Raw genomic sequence first — 25,124 nt, forward strand, 5'->3', positions numbered from 1 at the left:
GTGATGAAATATGCTGCTTGATATATGGAGTCACTGAGGCGGCATCATCGTCAGTAGTGTCAACAAATTCATGCAGGTTCTCCAATGAATCTGTGTCTCCTTCATCGAGTCTCCTGCCCCACACTGCAAGCTTTCAGTGACAGAGCTGATCTTGTGACCTGAGGGAGGTTTTTATCTTTCCCTTGAAGCTGTAGATTTACTTCATTTCCAAATATGTCCCTCAGGTAGGCCAGTTTTGCCAGGAAGCTCTCATCACTAACTCTGTGACTTCATACTTGTGCTCCTGCTCCAAAAACATCTGATCTGCTCTCTGAGCTCAAAAACTCAGGACAAGACTTTTCCTGGTGACAGCCGCCTGGCTTCACTGTGAAACAGCACAGCTTGATGTTCGGCTCCATCTCCTCACAGACAGCAGAGACACTCTTGTTTTTACTGGTCTGGTCTTTATAAAACCGACTACACCAATAATTTCAGTCATAACCTCACTGAATTCAGAGGAAAGCTGCTCTCAGTGTGAAACACTCCAGCAGAGGGCGCTGTTAAGTCCTTATTGTAACACAGTTACTGTGTGCAGTTAGACTTCATACATAATCTGCACTTATTTCCATCAGACATGCTGTCAGTAAATGATTGGTTTCTATTGATTCTACTTCCTGTTGACTCGTTTGATGACAGTGAAACAATCACAGCTGATTGTGTGATGATGTAAACTGTCACTGTTACATTCAGTGTGTGTGACATAATGTTAGTGCAGGCTGATAACAGCCTGGTTCTGTTAGAAACACATGAACGTGTCCATAGATCAGTGTGTGTTTAACATGAGAGCTTCAGCCCTGCTGATGTGTTAAATAAAGACATGCAGGAAAACTGATGAGACTCTGAAATAACTCTTTATATTTATAATGTAACTCTGCATCAAAAGAACAACAAAGGATCCCAGACAGGTTTCTGTGAACAAAGACCATTCTGATGTTTCTGTGTTTCTAACACTTTGACATTATTAGTAAACAGACTGCAGTGAACAGCATTTATAAAGAGCTTATACTGTAATTGTTTTTCATAGTCAAACTGTAAAAACGAATGGATGGATTGAACTTAAAGTCTCAGCTCAGTTTTCTATTTTGACCACCTGCACCCCAAGATACTCTTTTAAAAAGTGTTGTTTTCAGATCCCTTTGAAGTTCATAAAGGGCCTGTTCATTTTCATTCAGATGTTTTATTACATAAATGTTACTGTTTTCTTTTGATTTATGCTCCCACTACACTGCACCTCTACAAACAACAATGCCACGGACTGTCAGCTGCTTTTACATGCTGTGAACATGAGTAGGTTTGATCAGAGTTTCAATTATCAAAGAAAAGACAAACTGAGCAAAAAGAAGGAAAAAAAGACCAACTTCTTCCCAACTGACAAGAAAAATACTCGTCATGTTTTCATAATAAAGGATCAGGCTCCCCATTTATGACAGCTTGGACCAATAATGTATGTTACACTGATGCTACTGTAGAGACAGGGTCAACATCTCTATTTAAATATAATTAATATACAAAACACAATAAAAGTTATACATGAATTATTCATTATTTTTACTATTGATAAAATTCATGTATACTAATCAAAGTTATACATGAGTAACGACATTATTAATAATGATTAATAATAATAATTCTAATGCCAACATGATGACTGTTCATAGCTCCTGCTTTGAAATACTGAACTTAAACATTGACCTGATGAAAGATCACAATTCACAGTGGCCCACTGTCAGAATCATTCTGAATATAAACTCATCGAGTTAATCTGAACCTTTCTCAAATGTGCTGTGAATAAATGCTGCTGCAAGCCACTGTGGGAAAGCTGTGTTATTATCATGGAAACATCTGTGACACATTCACAGAGGACGAGGACACAAAGGGACGACACGCAGAGGCTGTGTTAAAGTCAAAAATCCAAATCTTTAGTCCTAAACAGGCAGTGGTTACAAACAGGAAGACGAGCAGTCCATTAAACAGTCTACAGGGTCAAACATACAGAGAATTCAAACAGCTATTAAAAACAAATAACTGGACACTGAAAAACTTCAGTGATGTGTGAGGCACCAAAGGGAAGCAGCTGAGTATATTCAATGAATTCTCTTCAAATACAAAGACAGAAACTCCTACAGGCAGCATGCAAACTGAGCAGGATACACAAAGATCAGAGATTACAAAAGAAATCAGAAAAGGATTTCAAACTTACTGAGAGCAAGGCCTCTGTTACAAATCTGTCTAATAGAAAAACATGCTGTACAGATACAATACGCTCAGTGTTCATGGTCATTTAAAAACTGGCTCTACCTGAACCACTTCAATATTTTATGAAGTCACTGAGTCGACCATTTCTACAGTTTGTTTCCTTCATTGCAGTTAGAGTGCGGCTGGTAAGGATGAAAACACACACAGAGCGTAAATTGTCTTTGTTAGTAAGAAACGTCAGCAAAGAAAAGACAAAACACACAAACACTCTCATGATATTCATGAATCATTAGAAAGCATCCAAACATTCTGCTCGTGGACTTTTACAGTCTTATTTGCACTCGCTCATCTTCATCATCATCCTGATCAATACATGACAGGGGAGGCTTTGAGGTAGGCGGGGCTCTCTGCTGATGTCAGCATGAAAGGCAGGACCAGCGTCTGCCACATGTTGGTGAAACATCACAGTACACTGGCGTGGTTTCCTTTCCAGATGTTGGACGTTTGACACTTCAACGTTGAGGCCAACAAGAAGACACAGTTTTGGGTCGGGTTGCTGCAGGGTTTCTAACTGAGCAAAAGCAGAAGCACACAGACCAACAGGGATCAGATGCTGAGTGTTAGAGGAACATCTGTGCTGATCACTGAATGCTGCTGTGGTCTCTTGTTGAAGTTGGCTGGTGGGACAGTCTAATAGTGATATCCTGCCCATCGGAGGAACACTTTTAAAAACACATGCAATACTTTGTTTGTATTACAGTCACAGTTTATCTTATTTTTGTCCTTTAAAAGTGTTGCTGTACTATAAAGTCCTATAATTTGAGGCTAAAACGGCTCAGAGAGTCTCTCTCTCAGAGGATCTCCTTTGAAAGTGGATACGGCTTTATCCGCTGATCCACGTCACTTTACCTGGATGTTTTCTTTGAAGCTGGATGAAGACTCCTCTCCCTCACTCCTGCTGCAGCTGTGTGGTCCAGTTGGCCTCTGAGGTCACAGTCAACATCTGTAGCAGAAGAGGGGAAATAAAAGTCCAGGTTACCAAAACTGGGAGCTTTTCCAAAATAGAGCGTAACTGGACTTTTTCAGCCTTACAGGCAGATAGTCGTCTGAAGCTGCAGCTTTTTAGCTTTTTCCAATCTCTGCTCTCGGCTTTCTTTGAGAACATGTCTGCTTTCTTGGCATGGGTCTGTCTGCTGTTGGTGAAGAGACTAAATCCACATACTCGCTACTAAGATCTCCTCAAGTAGTCTCAACCAGATTACAGTTTAAGAGTAAATGTCTCCTGAGAGTTTCACCTTGGGGAGATGCTGTCTTGCTAACATGCAATCATGAGCATTAATCTATGAGGTGAAAAAGTTTAAAATTAAATTTTAAAAGCTCCAGCCACAAGTTTTATTTCATCTGTGTTTTGGTCAGAGTCCCATCAGACCTCCAGAATGGTGTCAGAGTGTTTTCTATCCACGTGATGAGCACAGGCCTCAGGTCCAGACCTCCACGGGCACCATAGCCTCTTTGGAGCTAATAGGTGCAAGAAGGTTTTGTTGGGATAGGAACTGAAGAGGAAACTGACGAGGAAGGCAAGGATCTTCTTCAGCTCCTCCGAGCCGGGACCTCTTTGTGTAGGCCAGCATTGGCCAGGTAGCCCTCCAGCATCGCTGGATGGCCGACAGTGGAAAACCTAGAGGAGTAGGAGAGAAACAGCAGCTTGGAGCATGTCTTTATACTGTTTAGTTTTTAGAGCCACAGACTTTCTTTTAATGTCATTGTTCAGGATCTATGACTGATTATGTATTTATTGTATTCCTCCATGACTGTGTGACAGCAAGTGGAAAAAACCAGCTTCACCTTTGTTGATATGCTTGTAATTTTAATATTGATTAAATGGCCCATGAAATAATAGAAAGCTCATATATGAAAATGTATTTTAAGAAGTAAAATGTTAATCTGAGTACAAAGGAGTACACTCACCTTCTGGTAGATGGAGGTGTAGCGAGCGCTGGTGAACATCCAGGCCTCCTCGTAGAACTGATCACTGATTGGATCCAAAACATCGATGGAGGATCTGTGTAAGCGCTGAGGATCGTCCTGATGGACAGAACAGAAGGAGAGTGAGACAAGTGAAGATATACTAAACAACACTGTGACATGAACTGAGCCACACACAGTTTGATTCACAGGTGATTGACACATTATTTGACCACGAGCAATCTTTTCTGGTTTGACGCCGTCTTTGTAGCCAGAAACCAGCTCTCTCCTCGGCTTCCTCCACTACACGCTTCCCCCACGCCAGTCTCCTCCGTCACTATAAAGGGGAGAGTCATGAGCGCCATCACCCTCACCTGTGCCGTCCAACGTCCCGCCACCAGCCTCCACTGCAGCAGGCCAGAGACCACACCCCTGCCACAATAAGTAAAAGTATATCCTTGCTGTACCCTTAATGCTAAATGTGCTAAATTAACCGCTGCCTTTGCCCCTTTGGGATTATTCTTATGTCACTGGGATGTTGACCTTTGACCTTCACATTAGAGAGATGGGCAGACATAATTAGTGTATGAATTTTAAAGTAACAGGTAATAAAGAGAGTGTAGCAAATGTAGTCAGGTTTATTACTCTGTATCACACATGAGTGCCCGAGGGAGGCGGGGCTGACTGGGGAGACACAGGAAACAGAGAGACAGGGCTGACTCGACATGAAACGATGAAACGTGGGACACGGGAACAGAAACTAAACACAGGCTGAAATGAACACTGAGGGAGGGAGAACTAAGATTACTGAGAGCCTGATAAATAAGAAGAACAAAAACCAAGAAAAACAAGAGTCAAAGAAAACCAAAAACACAAAGCATTGGGCCAGGACCCACTGCTGTGACATTTATATGTGATAAAAACATTAAAAACTGCTCACATGTTGAAATCTTTCTACGTATACTTTAGGTTCAGCTCTCCAGCCTGGCATTTGGTTAAGCATGATTCAAACATTTGATTTTGTTTAACTGGTTTTAATTATAGTTACTTTTTGTGAACATTTGTTGCAGCATTTAAAAATACATCATTTATTTTCAAACTTTTATTTGATTTAGAGCATCATGTTTGACCAACGTAAATGTTTTAATTTCATATAAAATAACTGAAACAGTGAACTAAATATCTGAAATCTTTCCTTCCTTAAAAGTTATAATCCTACTTAAGTTATAGTGCAAACGCTTAAGCAACAAATATACTTGATGCTAATTAATTAATATTTCCCTTTGATGTTGCAACTATGCGGTCACTTCTGTCTTTAAACAAAATAATATTTTCCAGTTACAGAAATCATAAAGTCCAAACTAAAGTGCTACTGTTGCTATATGCATTTTATATAAATCATGGATGATGGTCCTGACATGAAGGAAGAGAAAGTTACAGGTTGCATCCTTTGACTTTGTCTCCGTGCCTTTGGGCGATTTTCAGAAGGACAGATGTTTCTGTTCAATTCTTAAATCAATTTTTTCAAACACAAACACTATTTTAAAGCTTCTAGAGAGTAAAATATTAATGATAATTATAATAACAATAATAAAAACAAAAGCTCTCAGATCCATCAAACCAAGCAGCAGAAAGAACAATAACTGAAGAGAAAACTTTAACCTTGTAGACTTCATTATGTTCCAGCTGCTCTACAGACGCTGTGACCTCGAACTTAAGCAGGTCGTAACGTATGTGCAGCTCAATAACTTCATAATCAGACCCTGTGGTATTTAGGCAGCAGAACAACTAAGAATAACAACTACAAATAATGTTTTTAGGTTTCTGTTGTACTGCAAGGTTCTGTACAGGAGAACCAAACCAAGAGCAAATATTACGTCTCATTTACACCTGAGCACGAAGAGCCATCAACATTTAGCAAATTGAATCATCTTTCTTTAGATGCAAGAAGAATCATATAGAAATGAAAAAGTAGAAATAGAAATCCAGAGCAAAGATATCCTCTAATTCAGCGTAGCACATGTGCAGCTGCTGCGATTCACGTAAGCATTCGGCTCGTCGCTGTTGCAGATTTTTCTCTCGCTGTTCTGGCTCACAGCGCTGCAAACACAAAAATAAATATCCCCAAAGGTGTGAAAGGGAGCTAATTAGTAAGAGTATTGTTACTCTCCGCAGGAGTAGTCCAGCAGTAGAAATCAGTCCAATAACAAGGTGTGTAACATCTAGCAGGGTGACAGAAAAACCCAGGGTTCTAAGGACCTCAACGTCTCTCTCACATTGTGTTTTTAAACATGCTTCCATTTGTCACTTCAGTCTTTACTCTGAAATACAGGAAGAGAAATCATGGCTGAAACAATTTCTCATGAAACCAGGGGTGTGGTCCAACAGTCAGTTTGGTGAGGAAGGTTCCTAACTACATCGTTCCCTCGCTCACCTGGAGACCGCTGGAAGCACTGTGAGAATCATGTTCTTTGATTTCTCCAGTGCCTTCAACACTATTCTTCCCTCGGTTCTAAAGGACAAGCTGGAGAACTCTGGAGTGGACCATCACCTCACTACCTGGATCCTGGACTACCTCACCGACCGACCACAGTATGTGAGGACTCAGGGCTGTGTGTCGGACAGGGTCGTCTGCAGTACGGGGGCCCCACAGGGAACGGTTCTGGCTCCGTTCCTCTTCACCATCTACACTGCAGACTTCTCCCACAATTCCACCCAGTGCTTCCTGCAGAAGTTCTCTGATGACTCTGCAATAGTCGGCCTCATCACTGATGGGGACGACAAGGAGTACAGAGGTCTGACCCAAGACTTTGTGGACTGGTGCCAGCTGAACTACCTCCAGATCAACGCCAGTAAAACCAAGGAACTGGTGGTAGACTTCCGCAGGCACAAGCATTCTCCACTGCAACCACTGAACATCCAAGGTATGGACATTGAGGCTGTGGACAGCTACAGGTACCTTGGTGTTCATCTGAACAATAGACTGGACTGGACTCATAACTCAGACGCCCTCTACAGGAAAGGGCAGAGCAGGCTGTACCTGCTGCGGAGACTCAGGTCGTTTGGAGTGGAGGGCCCACTCCTGAAGACCTTCTATGACTCTGTGGTGGCTTCTGCTATCTTTTATGGCGTGGTCTGCTGGGGCGGCAGCATCTCTGCTGGGGACAGGAAGAGACTGAACAGGGTGATCCGAAGGGCCAGCTCTGTTCTAGGATGCCCTCTGGACCCAGTGGAGGTGGTGAGTGACAGGAGAACGGCGGCTAAGCTGTCATCCCTGATGGACAACGTCTCCCACCCCATGCAGCAGACTGTGACAGCACTGAGCAGCTCCTTCAGTGGGAGACTGCGGCACCCACGGTGTGGGACGGAGAGATTTCGCAGGTCTTTCCTCCCCACTGCTGTCAGACTCCACAACAAAGACTTTAACTGAACAAACACACACATCCATACATATGCAATAGTACTAAGTGCAATAATCCTTTCTGTCATCGTTGTATTTTTACTCAGTTGTATATAGTATTTGTATTTGTATTCTATTTTTATCTTATTGTATATTTATTTTATTTTATTCTACTGTATATAGTATTTTATTTTATTCTATTCTGTACAGTTGTGTACTGTATTTATTCTTATTGTATTCTAATTTTTGCCTCATAACTTTTGCACTGTCCACTTCCTGCTGTGACAAAACAAATTTCCCACGTGTGGGACTAATAAAGGTTATCTTATCTTAACTGAGAGAAGTGACCCAGAAGTATCTGTGTAGCAGCCACAATGAATCCAGATCATGAGCTTTATTAACTGATCAAAGTCTCTTCTTTCATCTTCTGTATCATTCAGTTTGCATTGGTAATGCCCATTATTGTAATGCTTTTTTAAGACCAGCAAAACTTTATTTCACTTTGGGTTAGCTGGGATAAGTGATGGATGGAGGGAATTTTACTTCAGCCACAGAAATCCTAAACAGGAAGGAGGAGCAGAGTTACAGTGGATCACTATCCAGCAGGGAAACAAGGTTTATTTCAATTTCTTGGCCATGAGTGAGATTTACTGAGTGGGCAAATTAGGGAGACGACACCATCAGATCCCGAGCCCTCCATGTGTTAATCAAGAGACGGCTGCTGTGCTACATCCATAAATAATGAATAAATTAGGAGCTAAAGCTGAAAGGACAGTTTATTTGTACCATCTTCACGTGAACACATTCAAGAACATCACAGATGAAGAAACATTAAAAACTTCCACACTACATAAAGCAAGAAAAATAGTTTTTCTTTCAGGTGGTTTCAGAAAAACAGAAACATCAAACATCTCCAAGACTCTCTTTGAAAGAACTAAAAACCTTTGTTCTCATGGTCCAATCATGAGTGAACTCCCCGATGAAGCCTTGTGTGCTAAAACATGTCAGAGTTTTAAAGGTTAAACATGAGTTTCCAAAACGTTTTGCTGGAGAACAATGAACTATTTGACTGAGTTTCAATCATTTACAGACGAGCAAAACCAGGACAGAGAAAAAAGGACAAAACTGACTCAGTAAAACAACAGAAAAGAAGATCCCATGTAGATCTGTATTATGTAGAAGTTCAGCCCAGCAACCAGTTCAGTTCAACACAAGTTTAAATGATTCTATCTGAACTCTGTGGAGCCTGATCTCAAGCTTTTTGAGTCTGACACAGAAACCAGAGGATCTTTCTGTGTCTTCAGATTCACTGTGATCCAGTGATGGGAGTGATTTCAGCCCTGAGTGATCGCGCTGATGTTTGCACAGAGCAGACAATGAGGTGAATGTTTGGGCACATTGGTAACAGTGAAACAGTTTATTAGTAACGTGGGATCGTTTGTGTGCAGAGTATGAACTGAGATTCCTGAAGCTCTTGTCACACTGGTCACAGCTGTAGTTTCCTTCCATGTGTCCACGTTCATGAATGTTACGACTACCTGAATGTGAGAAGCTTCTCTCACAGTGTCTGCACTTGTGTGGTTTCTCTCCTGTGTGGACTCGTTTGTGTGATTTAAGCTGACCTGCAGTGGTGAAGGATGACCCACACTGATCACAGAGGTGCTTTTTAACCCCACTGTGAATCAGTTCATGTCGTTTTAACTCACTTGGTGTGGTGAAGCTTCTCCCACATTCTTTGCAGTATTTCAGTTTGTCTCCAGTGTGTCTACGTTGATGTACTTTTAGGGTCTTTTGCTGACTGAAAGTTTTTCCACAGAGGTCACAATGAAAGTCTTTCCCACCACCACAGTGATGACAGGGTTGAGAACTGGATCCATCTGTGTCGCTCTGCTTCTAAACAAAGACACAAAGACAGTGTAAGTCAGTCCTTCAACATTTGTATCCTGAACGTCGCCTGAAATAAAGAGCATCTCTGCAGACGTCCAACTACATTTGACTGTTTCAGTTAACACACTCAGTTTACTGGGCTGCAATAACTACAATACTACCACCATAATACTACAGTAATACTAAAATCATAACTGAAAGGAAAATCTGAATAATCACTCAGAGCTGCTTTTCCATGCAGTAGAATTGCTAACATGCTAACACAGTTTAATGAGCAGAGTTGTTCCAAACAGTCAGGCTAAAATGACAAGATAACAATATAAATACATACCTCACAGTAGCTGCACTTGTAGAGTCTCTTTCTGGTGTGGATCTGTTGGTGTTGTCTCAGGTGACGTGGAGATTTAAAAGTCTTCTCACACAGGTCACATTGATAAGGTCTCTCCTCAGTGTGGGTAAACATGTGTTGTTGTAACTGTGCGTCTGTTGTAAAGTATTTGCCACACTGTTCACAGCAGTACACATCATGTCTGGTGTGAATGCGTAGGTGTTTATTTCGGTACCCTCTCTGACTGAAAGTTTTTCCACAGATGTCACAGCTGTATGCCTTAATTCCAGAGTGGGTAACTAGATGACTCTGTAAGTGGCTACTGCGAGTAAAAGCTCTGCCACACTGATCACAGCTGTACGCTTTAACTCCACTGTGGATGAGTTGGTGTTGTTTTAGGGAACGCTTCCAGGAAAAAGACTTTCCACACAAGTCACAGCTGAACGGTCTCTCTCCAGTGTGGATGACCTGATGCTGTTTTAGTTTAGCCCTCACAGTAAAACCCTTCCCACACTCGTCACAGCTGTATGCCTTAATTCCAGAGTGGGTAACTAGATGCTTCTGTAAGTTGCTACTGTGAGTAAAAGCTCTGCCACACTGATCACAGCTGTACGCTTTAACTCCACTGTGGATGAGTTGGTGTTGTTTTAGGGAACCCTTCAAGGAAAAAGACTTCCCACACAAGTCACAGCTGAACGGTCTCTCTCCAGTGTGGATGACCTGATGCTGTTTTAGTGAAGCCCTCACAGTAAACTCCATCCCACACTCGTCACAGCTGTATGCCTTAATTTCAGAGTGGGTAACTAGATGACTCTGTAAGTTGCTACTTTGAGTAAAAGCTCTGCCACACTGATCACAGCTGTATGCTTTAACTCCACTGTGGATGAGTTGGTGTGTTTTTAGGTAACCCTTCCTGGAAAAAGGCTTTCCACACAAGTCACAGCTGAACGGTCTCTCTCCAGTGTGGATGACCTGATGCTGTTTTAGTTTAGCCCTCACAGTAAAACCCTTCCCACACTCGTCACAGCTGTATGCCTTAATTCCAGAGTGGGTAACTAGATGCTTCTGTAAGTTGCTACTGTGAGTAAAAGCTCTGCCACACTGATCACAGCTGTATGCTTTAACTCCACTGTGGATGAGTTGGTGTGTTTTTAGGTAACCCTTCAAGGAAAAAGACTTTCCACACAAGTCACAGCTGAACGGTCTCTCTCCAGTGTGGATGACCTGATGCCGTTTTAGTTTAGCCCTCACAGTAAAACCCTTCCCACACTCGTCACAGGTGTGTTTTTTCTCTCCCTTTCTTCTGTGAGGTTTGTCGGCCTCCTGAGAGCGCTGACTTCTGGCTCCATGTTGGTCCTGCAGTGACAGAGATACAAACAGAGGCAGTGAGTGAAATGCAGTCGTGGAACAAACTCAACCTTCAAACTCCATTAACACTAGTTTTAAACCTGAAGGTGGAGCGTGGCACCAAACACCTTAAAGGTCTCTTATCCCCACCTGCTGGTAGTTCTAACACATTACATCCAACCTGCTGTTAAAGATAATTCATGACTGTTCAAACACTAAAATCATGCCCATCCCTCCTGATTGTACACACACACACACACACACACACACACACACACACACACACACACACACACACTTTTATAATTTAGATTATTTTGTTGTTTCCTATTACATATTTCTATAATTTGTATAGATTTATACAGAATTATTCAGTGATAATAAATCCTATGTTTGTTTATTCTAAAGGAACCCCGTTAGCTTCCACAACAGATGTTGCTCGTCTTCCGTCAAATACTCACATAAAATATTACACAATAAAGTGGATTCAAGATATCCACATAATTTCACTCTTACATCCACAGTGAGGTTTCACAATTGTTCAAATATAAGCAATCAATAATAATAATAATATCAATAACATTGAGGCACATTACACAAATTTCAAAAACAAATCATGTCTTACAATATTTACAACAACTAAAAGCTCTGTAAATCGGCTTTTAAGTGTTCATTGAAGTTTTGAATAATTCTCTAATTTTTTAAGGCAACTTATTCCACTTAAAAGTTGCTCTAAATGTAACAGTTTTACAAAACGTTACTTTTAACTCGAGCATTTACTAAATTGCAGCTTGTTGAAAACTGTGTAATATGATGATGTATTTCATCTGGATACTGCAGCTGAGCAGAATAAATGTGGTGTGTTTAACAGAATTGCTTTCTTTAGAACTACAAGTAAGCCATAGAATATTTTAGCCTGTACAGGAAGCCAAGAAAGGTTATTATGCATTTGATCAATATTAGTATAGTATGAACATCTTCACACTAATCTGGACGCCTTATTCTGGACTAACTGAAGTCTGTTAAGATCTGTCTTATTAACTGCTGACCAAATGATTGAACAATACTCCAGATGAGACATTACTAGTGCATTAATGACATCTTTCATAATGAAGAAGTGATACACAAAGAGCATTTCATAGCCATAGCTATGCCTTGTCGGCAGAGTTATGTGACATTAGTGATGTTTGTACTTTCAGCGTTAACTTGGTTTTAAAGCCTTTAAAATATACGCCGTTCAATAGTCGACCTTCATCTGACAGAGAATGTGATGATTTTGTGGATAATTAAAGTCAGTCATATATCCACAAACACAACAAGCTGAAAGTCAGTGATGCTGCTCGGTTTGCAGTCCTGAACATCACGGCACAAGCAGGATTCACTGCACTGTTAATGTTAGCTGTGTTATATTGCTGCCTCTGTTCGGTGGTGTCGAGCCAAACGCACTTTAACGTGTGTTTGAACGAGCTGACGGTTCACTCGTTAAGCTGAAAGAAAGATGCTTTAATCACAGCAGTCACACATGTGTCCACTGCACCATCTGGAACTCTTCTTGTTTACACTCGTAATAACACAAACACTAAATCCTGCTTCTCTGCTGCTGTTGTGTAGCAGTGTGTACACCTGAGACTGTCACCTGTCTGTCTGTCCTGCACTCTCTCTCTGTTTCTTTCTCTCTGATTGTGGAATAAAAGTATGAACATGTGTTTATAAGTTACACTTGTGTTTGAATCCTGCAGCTTATCACACATTTGATTTCCATGTGTGACGACTGCAAGTGTCCAGAGTGAGGACAGACTGAGGGAGCCACTGCTGCACATCATCTGTGAGGCTTTGCACCCCTGATGATCCACCAGGACAAACTCAGCAGTGTGTGAGGAAGAGGAGGAGGAAGAGCCAGCAGCAGCTGACAGATGGAGAGAATAGACAGACTGTTCCCTGTTTGTGAAGGACTGCTAGGAAAGTTTAACATAACTGTCTGTGCTGAATCAGTCTTATTAGGTAATGTTCAAATAATGTGATCATCCCAGTGTTTTCAGTGTGGGAGAAAGTACTCAGGGCCTTCAAGTTACACACTATGAAAGGCAGCAACAAGTTTAATGTTCAGAAACCTAAAGTCTGTATCAGCAGCAGGATGGAGCTAAAAATAAATGTTGGTTTCAGTTCTATGAAGCTTTGAGTATTTTGGATCAGCAGCTGCTGTGTTTGTTGCATCATATTGCTGTAACTGTTTATATGCTTTATATATTCTGAGCTAAGTTGATCTATAGTGTTACATCATATTCTATAAGGATGTTATGTGTTTGTAGACTTTCTGCCCAGTTTGACCCATTTAGCAGAAGTCAGCCTGTTTAAGGCTCTGATATCTATTCTGTGTGACTTACAGCAGTTATGACATGGTCTGATTTTCTCACTCAATAAAGGAATATTTCATATATCAGTCTACTCTTCATTCTATCAGACACAGTTATCACAGCTCCTACATTTGCTTTTTACACATATATGTAAGCACTGAGCCAAATTTAGTACCAACATATTAAATGAACAACATTTGTCTCTTATATATGATACATCTGTATACACACTGTCACAGATACTTGTCTGTGAGTGAAGTGATTAATATGATAACTATAATATTGGCCATATTATATTTACATTACCACAGTGAGATGACTTTAGTCTCATGAACAACATCAGCTAATTGTTATTTACAGCTAATCTTAAACGACTGTTCAGCACAGAAATGAAGCCCAACAATCATGTTTCACAGTCCTGTGGTCTCAGCCTCAGATACTCATCAAATCACACAGAGCTCATGTAGAAACAAATGAACTAAATATGTTCTCCTTCATTTCTGTCAAACAAAGCTGTATGAAACGTTTCCAGCTGTTAGTATCATGGTTGCTAGGCAACCTGGGCAGCGCGACGGAGGCTAGACGTCCCATTTCACGAGCCTACGAGCCTCGCACTTCGGCCTTAGCGGTCTTTGAGTACGCGGCCCTTGAGGACTTTAAAGCTGCAGAACCTGAATCGGGATACAGCCATGATGATCTCCAGCCTCGTGCTCGCCAACATTCTCACCTGAGTTAAGAAGACGATCACTGAAATGGTCTCAGCAGGTCCTTTGATGACAGCAATGAAATGCAGTGGTAAGGCTTTTTGGGGATTAAGTTCGTTTTCATGGCAAAGAAGGACGATGCAGTTCATCTGATCACTCCTCATAACATTCTGGAGTGCAGGCAAAATGCTATTATAAAAACTTAAGCAGCAACTTCTCCAGGTTCCAATATTTATGCAATTCTCAAACCTTTTGGCCACGACTGTATAACCTCTTCTGAAGTTTAGTGGATATTATACATGGTTATGCTCAGGATGTGTCGGCCAGTTTCCACTGGAAACGCCTTTTGGTTAAACTGTCAGCGAGGAATTTGCATTTGCACTGTTACATTTTTATATAACTTTAATGCACATAAACAACAGCTGCTTGTTTCAGTGAAAATACATTGATGGGTTTTTAATAAAGTTGTGCAGCTGTAAAGTATTTTGTCTGGTGTCAATTCTATCGTCAGCTACATCGTTATGGCAAATGTTCAAATGTATATGGTGATAAATATCTTTGGTCATATGGTCCTGCTCTGTCTGTCACCTTCTGTGTTGAGCTCATTGTTTCCTCTGTAGTGGCTGAGCTGAGTCCAAGTAGCTGAAAATGTTCCTCTGCTGCTCCGTCAGACTCTCCTCCTCCTGCTGATCAGCTGGGACACAAAACAGATCTTTGTTAGGCTCCACACTGCACTGAAGAGTCAAAGTGTCTCATATGTTCATCTGACAAGTAAAAGAACACATTTTTGTTTCCCGAGGTGGGCAACTTGTTGGAAACAAACACAAAAGGTTTGAGCACTGATACCTGCCATTGCTGCCATTGAAAGATGCAACGCCAGCAATGTGGATTGTCAAGACTCAAACCAATCATCAAGCAAAGACAACAGGGATCAAATGTACCGCATTTTGATCCGGGACGTACTCCGCATGAAAACAAGCGCTCACTCTTCCTGCTCAACAAATGACAAGGGCGGAGCCTTATACCACGTGATACAGAAGCTGTGCCGTGTGATGCTAAAATTAGCAGGGAAAAAACAACGGAGAGCACGTCAGGGATGACGAGAAAGTGACAGGAGAAAATCCGTCCCGGTCAACCACCCAAACATCAATAACGGGAACCTTATACAGCGCTTCCCTATACACGTCGAACTCCCGCAGGCACAAAGACATTACGGAGGCTATCACTTATCACCTGACCAAAGATATGGCTCCATCAACACTGTGCAAAACGAGGGATTTAGGAAAACGATCAACACCCTAGACAAATGCTACACAGTGCCGTCCCGCAACTATTTTTCTATTGTTGCACTACCTGCTCTGTACACGCAGCGTCGAGCAACGGTGGAGACGGAATTTCAAGCAGGACAACATTTTGCTGCAACAACAAAACGTGAGACATTTGTTGTTTTTATGTTTATTTGTTGTTATGAGAGAATCATGATCTCAATTCTAAGCCAAAAAAATCGTGATTCTCATTTTATGCAAAATCGTGCAGCCCTAACATTAACACAAAACTATTGTTTCACCAGAGAAACACACATGAAGAGAGAGAGAGAGACAATAACAGCTACCAAACAGTCGTCATAATTCGTCACACAATGAGAAAAGGACAAATCAACAAGTAACAATGACTAATTAATATTAAAATCTGTAACATAATGTATTGTTTGGAGTTTAGTCTGATTGGTTCAGGATGAGCTGCCATTATCCAATCACACGTCTGCTTACCTGCATCTTTTCTCTTTTTTCTAACCTGAGCACCTGATGGCTTTGAACTTTTGTTGTCCATCTTCCATTGGTTTGAATTTTGCGCTCCAGTACAAACACAAATCCCCCAACCCGAGGATCAGCACAATTAACCTAACAGCAGGCACGTGCAGAGGGGGGGGCTAGAGGGGCTTGAGCACCCGCCCCTTTCCTGATGGGTGCCCAAGGTGCCCTTTTGTTGAGGCAACTTTTTTTTTTTTTTTATTATTATTTATTTTTTTATGTGTGTGTGTGTGCGGAGTCCTGTCTGTGCCCCTCAACAATAATATTTAACTATTAATCACAGTTTTGCTAAATAAAAGGATCTGGCTTGCATCAGTCACATGATCCCATTTAACCAATGATCGCCCTTGACGGCAGAACGCGCTGGTTACGAGGCGGGAACGAGCTCACAAAGAGCACGCGCATTTTTAGCGGTCCGGAGCTGCAGGAGAAACACAAGTTAACTCAGAGACACAGACTGATGCGACAAAACCAGTAAGTAGGTGTACAGCGCACACTGTAGTGTGTAGCACACAGGAGTATTAGCTTATTACGTACACGTTGGTAAGCTGTCTTGTTGCTACTGACGAACTGAAACAAATGAGCGTGCTGTGTGTGCAACAGCGCGACAAACATTACCTGTCCTTTTATTAACTGCACAGGTAGTGCTGGTCACAGCTGCTGGCTACCTGTGTAAGGCTGTCATGGGTCTGTAGCTCTGTCACCGTTTTAGGGAACATATTTAGTTTTAAAGTAAGTTTCCGGGCTTTTCCTGCCCTTCTGGAGGGATTATATTTCACTAATAACGATCTAATATGCATGTCCACATAATTATGCATTATTATAATTATAATATATTAAAAACACACGCTGTATTTTAAAGAACATACATTAAGAAGCAGATTATATTAGATTTATATTTTAAATAAGACAACATTTGGATTTTACAGCAGTAAAATGATTGTATCTCTACAGTTTAAACATGTAATAAGCTTTGCCCTGCACAGAGTGGATAGTGAAACAAATGGAATCATCATAAATACATTATTTCGTATTTATTACTTCCCCCTCCTCTTTGCTTTATTATTGTAGCTCTAGTAATAAATAATAATGTAAGGATGCCCATAGTATATACAGTATTCTGAAGAAGGTCTAACATGTCACTGTGTGTGCGTGCATGTGTGTATTTTATTTAGATGGATTTAAAAAAATATTACTCATGATATAACATTGTGCAGACATGGCTGGTAAGGACATGAGGAGGAAACAGCAGGAGCTGTGTGAGGCTACTAAAGGCAGTGCTATAACATTTTTCTGTCATCATTTTATTATAGATTAAGTGCAAGAGTTGTTAGGTGTGGATAATTAGATTATAGTTTATTGCAATAGCAAGTTGTGCCTTGTTCTCACATAGACAGCAAGTGCAGAGTGATATATGAAATGATGGGATGGAAGGAAGAAGAGAAGCAAAGAGTGATTCACAGGCAGAGCCTAAATTATTTCTCACAGTTTTTTGTTGCCTTATGGTTCCAAGCGCTGTCACCAATCTTTGCATTTTGTTATTATCTCATGACACTTGTTTAATCAGCTACCATCTCTCCTGTGGACTTTTTACTGTCTACAGTCTCAGACCAACACAGCCCTGCCCTCCAGCACTATCCACAGCAACCCCTCAACAGCAACATTGTACCCATCAGGTAAAGCATCGGCTACGTTTGCTTTGCCTTGTTGCCCATATTAGATTCTTGATGAATGTGTGTTGTTGTTATTCAGCCTGGTTCAATGTGCCCCTTTTTAACTTTGAGCACCCGCCCCTTTAAACCTCTCTGCACGGCCCTGCCTAACAGACCTACACCTTAGTTCACAGATTCACTTTGTCTAAGGTTGATTTCTGGGATTTCACACAACCCAGGATTCAGATCGTGAATCCATGATGGGCTTGGATTTACATCATTATCAATGAAATGTGCTCTACTTGGAAGCAGCCGGCCCCGCCCCTTTTGACGGGTTGTGTGAGACTTTAAATCATCAAACTGTAAATTATAAATTTAAATTGTTATTGATCCTTTACCCCGAGTCCTAAAGTGTAGATTTATTTTCTTACTCTTCTTATATTTATTGTTTGTTTACTTGCACCGCTGTAACTGCAGCCTCGTCGTCTCGTCTCTCTATATGCTGGACTGTCTGTAGCGGAGATGACAATAAAGTTTACTTTGACTTCAGCAGCGCGCAGGCGCACCGAGGGCTCTCGCGCTCACTTTATAGAATGTAGAAAAAACATGGGTGCAGATTATAAGTCTGTATCATAATATCTGTTTGTTGTTTTTATTTTGTTTTGCGAGTTGGTTATTAGATGCCGCTCCAGCCAGCCAGAGACTCCCCGCCGCCCCGCCCTCTCCTCCCTGTGCCGCCAGCAGCAGGCGCACCTCGCAAACGGAGGGCGCCCTTACTCCCAGCAAATGGCTGATAGAAAACCGATCGGTGCCTACGAATTTCCCAATATGCGCTGGCATGACGTCGGGGAAGCATGGGTACGACCGATTATTTTATTTTTTTCTTGCCCGTGATGCCCCCCCCACCACGATGCATTCTATTGGTTTGCACACTTACACACACCCAGCTGTGGTTTCCTGTTTTGCTGGACTCTGGAGAGCCCCGCCTTTAACGCTCTTCTCTCACAGAGAGCAACAGAAAACTTGGAAAAACTCCAGATTGACTGAACTCAGTTCAAAGTTACCTTGACACCTTTAGATGTGAGACGTAGTGATGGTCCGCTTGAAGCTGACGCTCCGGTGCGTGTGTCAGAAAGATCAACGCGCTGCTTCAGAAGCACCGTGTCGAGGCTTGATTCGTTTGGCCAGAGTCACGTGATCAGTGACGTCTGAAGCTTCGTTTAGAACGTACCTTTTTTTAAATCGAACTTTATTGAAACACAATGAGTATACAACATACAAACAGATGAAGTTTACAAAAGAACAGAACATGAACATACAGAACCAGGAGTAAAAAATGATGATACGAGTAGGCGAAAAAAATCAACATATAAATATTGTTCTGAGAGGCTTTTTGTTGGTTGAGTCTGAAATTGATTGTATGTACAATTCATATCCTTATAAAAAGGCAGAAATATGGTGTTTTATTAATAAACTTACATTTATGGATATAAAATAGCTAAAAGTATTAACAAATATTTTATAAAAAACATTTATCATTCTTCCTGGGGACCTTAAAGAAAAAGAATAAAACATTTTCCATCGTAAAGAAAACTCCCTTAAAATATGGACAATAACAAAACTGCTAAATTCTTCCAGAATCTCTGTGTAGAGGAACCAAAAGAGATGTGCCACAGTTTCTGGATGATCCCCACAGAAAGTTCAATTAGTATTTATGTCTCTTTTAAATGTTACCATATAGTGACTGGCTGGGTCACATTTATGAAGAATTTTATATGAGATTTCCTTCACCTTGTTCACAATTAGATATTTATGGGATCATCCAGACTGTCTTCCAGGTGATATCTGGAACATGTCGGTTCCAGTAAGATATTCTATATATGGGAGAGACATGATATCTTCTTGGAATAAACTACGTATTCTCTTATTGCTGTTACCAAGTTCCTGTGAAAAGCAGATTTTTCCCACTGCTGACTCAGCTGGATCAGGGAGAGTGACTGAGGCAGATATTGAGCTGTCAGTGTTTTTATATAACATTAAAGTCCCTGAGGGTATGGCACCAAGCACCATTGAGAATTCCCCAACACTGACGGGAAAATTATATAGTGTAAGGAATTCATTGTAAGTAAGTAGTACTCCCTCGTTAAATTTTAAAACTTAGTAGCGGCCGCCATTGTTGGCAGCTGAAATTTGGCTGGGCCGCGCTATGAATTCTGGGATATGGTGGGCCACGAAGGACACACCCGACCCATCCTTCAAACTCGGGGGAATGAAGGACGCATTTGAAGGAGTCGAGGAATCGGGACAGCCTTCGTCGCCTGGCTGTGACGTCATCGGCCTTCAAATGCGGCCTCCGGAGGATGCAGCCGACGTTTTGGGACACAGCTTGTGTGTCTTTGTTGGTCATGTGACCTCCCAGGGACTACACATGGAAACGAGCAGTTTAGCTCAAATCTGGCAGGTTTCCATCGTCTGTTTTTGTCCTGATGTCCATGAACATGAACACTGTCCCTGTCAAACACGTCCAGATAATCTGATCCAGTGTTGTTCTTCTTCTGTGGTGTTTGTGATGGAGCAGCAGCTGCTGATCCTGATGTCCTCCACCAAGGGGGCAGCAAATTCAGCTGACTGTCATCATTTATTAAAAAGATGTAACAATGTGACATAATGCAATATAATAGTGTCAGTTACACATTGTGGGTTGCACTGTGGCCAGAATGGACATTACCTCCTGCCTAATGGAAGCTGTCAGCCATCCTGCAACCATGAATTAGATAAGCAGAAGTGAAGGGATTGTTAACAACAATTTAATAATAAAATGTAATGTGATAGTTGCACTTTATTAGCTCCCCACAATCGTATGAATAATAACCATGAATGCACTGCATGCTCATAGCAAGTTCTTTAGGTTTAAAGTGAGATCCTGCTTTAAAGGGCGCTTCATCTGCTGGGAATGACATGTTTCTTCTAGTATGTAAGGCTCAGCCCATCTTACTGGGACTTACTTTTGTAGATCCACATGCTCTAAACCTGCTGCTCCATGATTGGTGCAAAAGCTTTAAGCTACTATTAACAAATAATAACCATGGACTTAGTTGTTACTACAATAACTTATCATTGAGCAACTTTTAATTTAACTTGTAAAACTATGCAAGTAGAATTGAATGGGGCACAGTGAGCTGAGCACAGGCCCACTCTGTGACACTCAGAGGTTTGTGGATATCATACTGAGAGTATTGGACACAGTGCAGCTAGCTTGCAGCCACTTTCCCACCACTTTAGCACAATGTTTACATGAGACTCAGCCACGCTAATGTTCCTGGGCAGACATGTGGTGCAGCATGGCTGATGGCACTGTACCTGCAGCTGTCATGGACAAGAACCACTCAATACCTCACCCAAGCCAAGCCTGTGCTGATGTTGTGATCTGAGACCGAGACACTAACCCAGGATCATGATATGATGTTGTGAGAGTTTCACTAAGAATTAGCTCTGATTACAAGATTTCAATCTATCATAACTCTAATTTGTATTTACTTCAGTTTGTTCATCTTGGAGCTGTGTGCAGCTGAGGACAGTCTTATTATTACCAGGTGAGGATATGTAACAGCCACAGTCTGTAGAGATGATGTCACCATGGAGTGGTGATGTCACTGGAGCTGCCAATATGTGCTCCAGCCAAAGCTACACCAGAGGGTTGTGCTGTGTAACAGGTTGGTGCAGGTGGTGTTATCTACATTTGAACATTAGGCAACAGTCTCATGAAGACACTTTCTATTGTTCACTAAAGACCAACAATAACAGAGACAAAGGGAGAGCAGCAGAACTAGTGCTAACAATTAGCACTGCTAGCCTGCCCACCAACACCAGCTAATGTTCTAAAAACGATGATCAATGATTTTGCTGTAACGGCTCCAGCTGTCTGTGTCAGGGACACGTTGGAGATGAAGTGAGTGATCCAGTGACAAAGGTTTGGAAAGCTGCAGTCAGCTGAGACTAAAGGAGTCACCTGACCGAGAGACCAAATGTTTCACTGAGAACGTCCAGATGAACAGAATCAACCTTTGGGATAATCTGTTCCACACATCCATGTTTCACTTACTGCATTATATTTCCTCATTGCTGTGCACACAGGCCTGTGGCTTATAACCAACTCCAAGTTCAGACTCAGAGGCTGCTGAAGCTGTTTTCTGGAACAGAGACGTGTTGGATATAAAACCAACTCTTCTTTATGTGTCAGCACTGAGGAAAGGAGCAGCTTCGTTTCTAAGTGTATGAAGGACTGTAGCAGTGTGTGTGTGAGCTTTATTTCACAGACAGAACCATGTCAAAAACACAACTTCAGGTAAAAACAATACAAAATCAAAGAGTCTGATCAGAAGGATTAAACAGAGGAGTGTGGGACTGTTTTTAACAGACAGCAGGTTAAGCCAGGCTGGAGGAGTAAACTGAGCCTCGGTGTGAGCAGCAGTGTGTTTGACAGGAAGCTGAGATAAACAGTCTGGAGCCCATTTAGTGCTTCATATGAAAGTGTGAGGATTTGAAAGCAAATCTAAAATCAAGCAGGAGTCAGTGTGAGAATGATTTGTGCTTTTCCTCAGTCAGATGCTGGGAGTTTCAGTTCATCCATGTTCAGCGTGCTGTGCTTTGTGTAACAGAAGAATATGACAGTATAAATCAAGTCTTCATGTCACTGAAAGCCTCCACAGTCTGCTATGGAGGTGCATCAGTTTGGATTTACAAGAAGAACATTTCTTAAACCTGCCACAAGATGGCGCTCCAACAGAAGGGATGTCCACAGTGTAACACAGACACACACATACTGTGTGAATGTGTGAGTGAATGGGCTTTCAAGGCTGTAGAGATAAAGTGACTTCGTACAGCCCCGACCTGCAGACGCTGTGCGCAGAGGTTCAGGAGCAGAAGTCCCGTTGTAAACATATCACGGCAGACCCGACGATGTTTGCATGAACGCGCTTTTCAGCATCTCTTTATTGACCACTTTACACACACGGTTGCTGTGCGCACACAGCCGGCTGTAGCTTTGCAGCTCACAGCCCGACACACACCAACAACAGCAGAGAGAGCACAGACGTTAAGGCGTGATTGCGGGTGCCGCTCAGGTGCGTCCGCCTCCCCTGCAGCGGCGCTGCAGACCACGCCCACCACAGCCTTGACCTGACTTTTAAAAGTCAGGTCAAGGCTCCAAAAGCCCAAAGGCGATATAACAGTTTGTGTTTGCTACATGGATCATTGTAGTTCAGCTTTCCTTTGTTATATTTCTTTAAGAGCTCAAAATGTGTTCATTACATAAATCAAATGTAATTTTCTCTGTAGCACTTCATGGATTTCATAAGCAACACACTGTAGTTGTTCACACAAAGCATAAAGGTAAAAACAATATACACAGTGTTGTCTTCATTTTAGATGTCACAAAGTATTTGCGGCTCCCAGTGTTTTCCCGAACCCTGACCCTTTGCGTGGAAACCGGGTCCAAAAGGCTCTTTGGGTGTTAAAGGTTGCTGACCCCTGCACTAGGCCCAACTGACACATATATTTGATTCCAAATACAAAAAATAATGTGTAACCTGCTGGAAGAATGTAGGAGGTTGAGACAGGATCTCAACACTTGGTGTCTGCAACAAAAGACAACAATATGTGGGCCGATCGTGGCTCAAGAGTTGGCAGCTCGTCTTGTAATCGGAAGGTTGCCGGTTCGAGCCCCGGCTTGGACAGTCTCGGTCGTTGTGTCCTTGGGCAAAAAAGCACTTTGGGGTCCTTAGGGACGAGTAAAGCGCTCTACAAATACAGGCCATGTAATGGCAGAAACATTCTCTAGTGTAAATCCTGACTAGTTCATTAACTACAGATCAGTTTCAGTGAACATTATTCACAGAGGGATCTGAGTTCCTTATACCAGACTCTACAGAAACTGTAACACTGTACAGCTCTGCGACTCAACAATATGACAACAATGTAACACACACTAGAATCATCAAATAAAGCCCCACTAACCACTAGAACTAGAACTAACTAACTAGCACTGGACACTTGCATATTAGAGATTTCTACCACCATAGGAGGCGAGATATCATCCTTGAACCAGAGCATCCAGCCCTCAATTTCGGACATAAAAAGCGACGTGGCCAGGCATGATAACACTTTGACTGAACTGCAGGACTGTGCCTCGAACCACTCTGACACCATCGCCACTCTCCAGGCCACTGTGGAGCGTTTGTCTGCGGAGGTAAAGAAGTTAGATGAGAGATGTGGAGCTCTTGAGGCACTCCAGGAGGAATAATTTAAGAACTGCAGGAATACCAGAAGGTACAGAGGGACCCAAGATGACTGAGTTGGTTCACACCTGTTGGCGGAGGCGCTATCTCTCGAGGAGAAGCCACTCATCGATCGAGCACATAGAGCGAATCGCCAGCGTCCCAAACAAAGTCATCTTCCTCGGCCCATCATCTTGAGATTGCACTACTACCACATTGGTGAGGAAATTCTGCTGAAAGCTGCAGAGAACAAGAACCTGATGTATAAGGGTTTTTAAAATAAACATCCTCCCAGATTTCCCTCCTCTGTTGGAAACGCAGAGCCGCATTTGCAAATATGAGAGGAAGACTACGTGGGATGACCGGCGTCAGGTACAGACTGCTATACCCTGCAAAGCTGTTAGTGACCCATGGTGATGTGAGGAAAAGCTTTACCGATCCCAAAGAGACCGTAGACTACGCGGAGAAGCACCTCTCCCACCCACCTTCAAATGTATTAAAAGCAAGGATATATCTATATGTCTAACGCTGACACAGCACTGTGTTTCTTCTTTTCCCTTTATATTCCATGTAAAGGTGAATATGGAGCGTTTATGGAGCTCGTTTATTGACCAGCTGTCAGTTAGAAGGTAAGAGTTACTAGGTTAACAGAGGTTAGCAGTAACAGTACGGGGAAGTATATTGTGTTGTTCTTTTGTTGTTTTTTATTTTATCCTACTTTACTTTGTTATTTGGATTTTACCTGTTGTGAGTGCTTCCCGTAATTCTCCTTTTTCTTGCGCCGCTGCGGCCAGAGTTCACAACATTACATATTTTTGTATCTATAAACAGGAAGCTGACACTCTCCAGACTTTATCAAAGGTGTGAGCGTCACAGCAGAGGCCTTTGTGTCAACGTAGCTGAAGACAAAACACAGAAACACATGAAGGAGATTTTCCTGGCCTGGATTTTATACAAATATTCTGCAGTACATCAAAAATGAAAGAAAACCATTAGTCAACATATGAACATCACCTCTGAAGTTACAGAGCTTTGATTGGAGACACAGCTGAGCGTTTTGCATTTTGCATAATTAATTACATAATTCATTATGTAACCATAATTAAATGGTTACATCATCTTTAAAGTCCCCAGAGATCAGGAAAAGGGCCTGAGGGTGCTGTGTT

General features: G+C 41.9%; 1 protein-coding gene across 5 annotated transcripts; it reads right to left on the minus strand.

Moving 5' to 3' along the window:
• Positions 1-1,931: 1,931 nt before the first annotated feature.
• On the minus strand, positions 1,932-15,165 carry LOC112433188 (phospholipase D1-like). 5 transcript variants are annotated; one of them, XM_024801465.2, is made up of 5 exons: positions 14,809-15,165; positions 4,204-4,320; positions 3,665-3,913; positions 3,145-3,238; positions 1,932-2,806 (listed from the first exon to the last, which is right to left on the minus strand). In XM_024801465.2, exons 1-4 carry the CDS (start codon positions 14,824-14,826, stop codon positions 3,185-3,187), a joined length of 438 nt encoding a protein of 145 aa, XP_024657233.1. In that variant the 5' UTR covers positions 14,827-15,165; the 3' UTR covers positions 1,932-2,806; positions 3,145-3,184. The 5 variants fall into 5 exon arrangements, 3 of the variants coding, with proteins under 3 accessions (XP_024657233.1, XP_076745332.1, XP_076745329.1); XR_013100576.1 differs by lacking the exon at positions 14,809-15,165 and having other exon boundaries at positions 3,328-3,913; positions 4,204-4,693; XM_076889217.1 differs by lacking the exon at positions 14,809-15,165 and having other exon boundaries at positions 1,932-2,802; positions 4,204-4,689.
• Positions 15,166-25,124: the final 9,959 nt, after the last annotated feature.

The sequence above is a fragment of the Maylandia zebra genome, linkage group LG2, assembly GCF_041146795.1.
Source record: "Maylandia zebra isolate NMK-2024a linkage group LG2, Mzebra_GT3a, whole genome shotgun sequence".
NCBI lineage: Eukaryota > Metazoa > Chordata > Actinopteri > Cichliformes > Cichlidae > Maylandia > Maylandia zebra.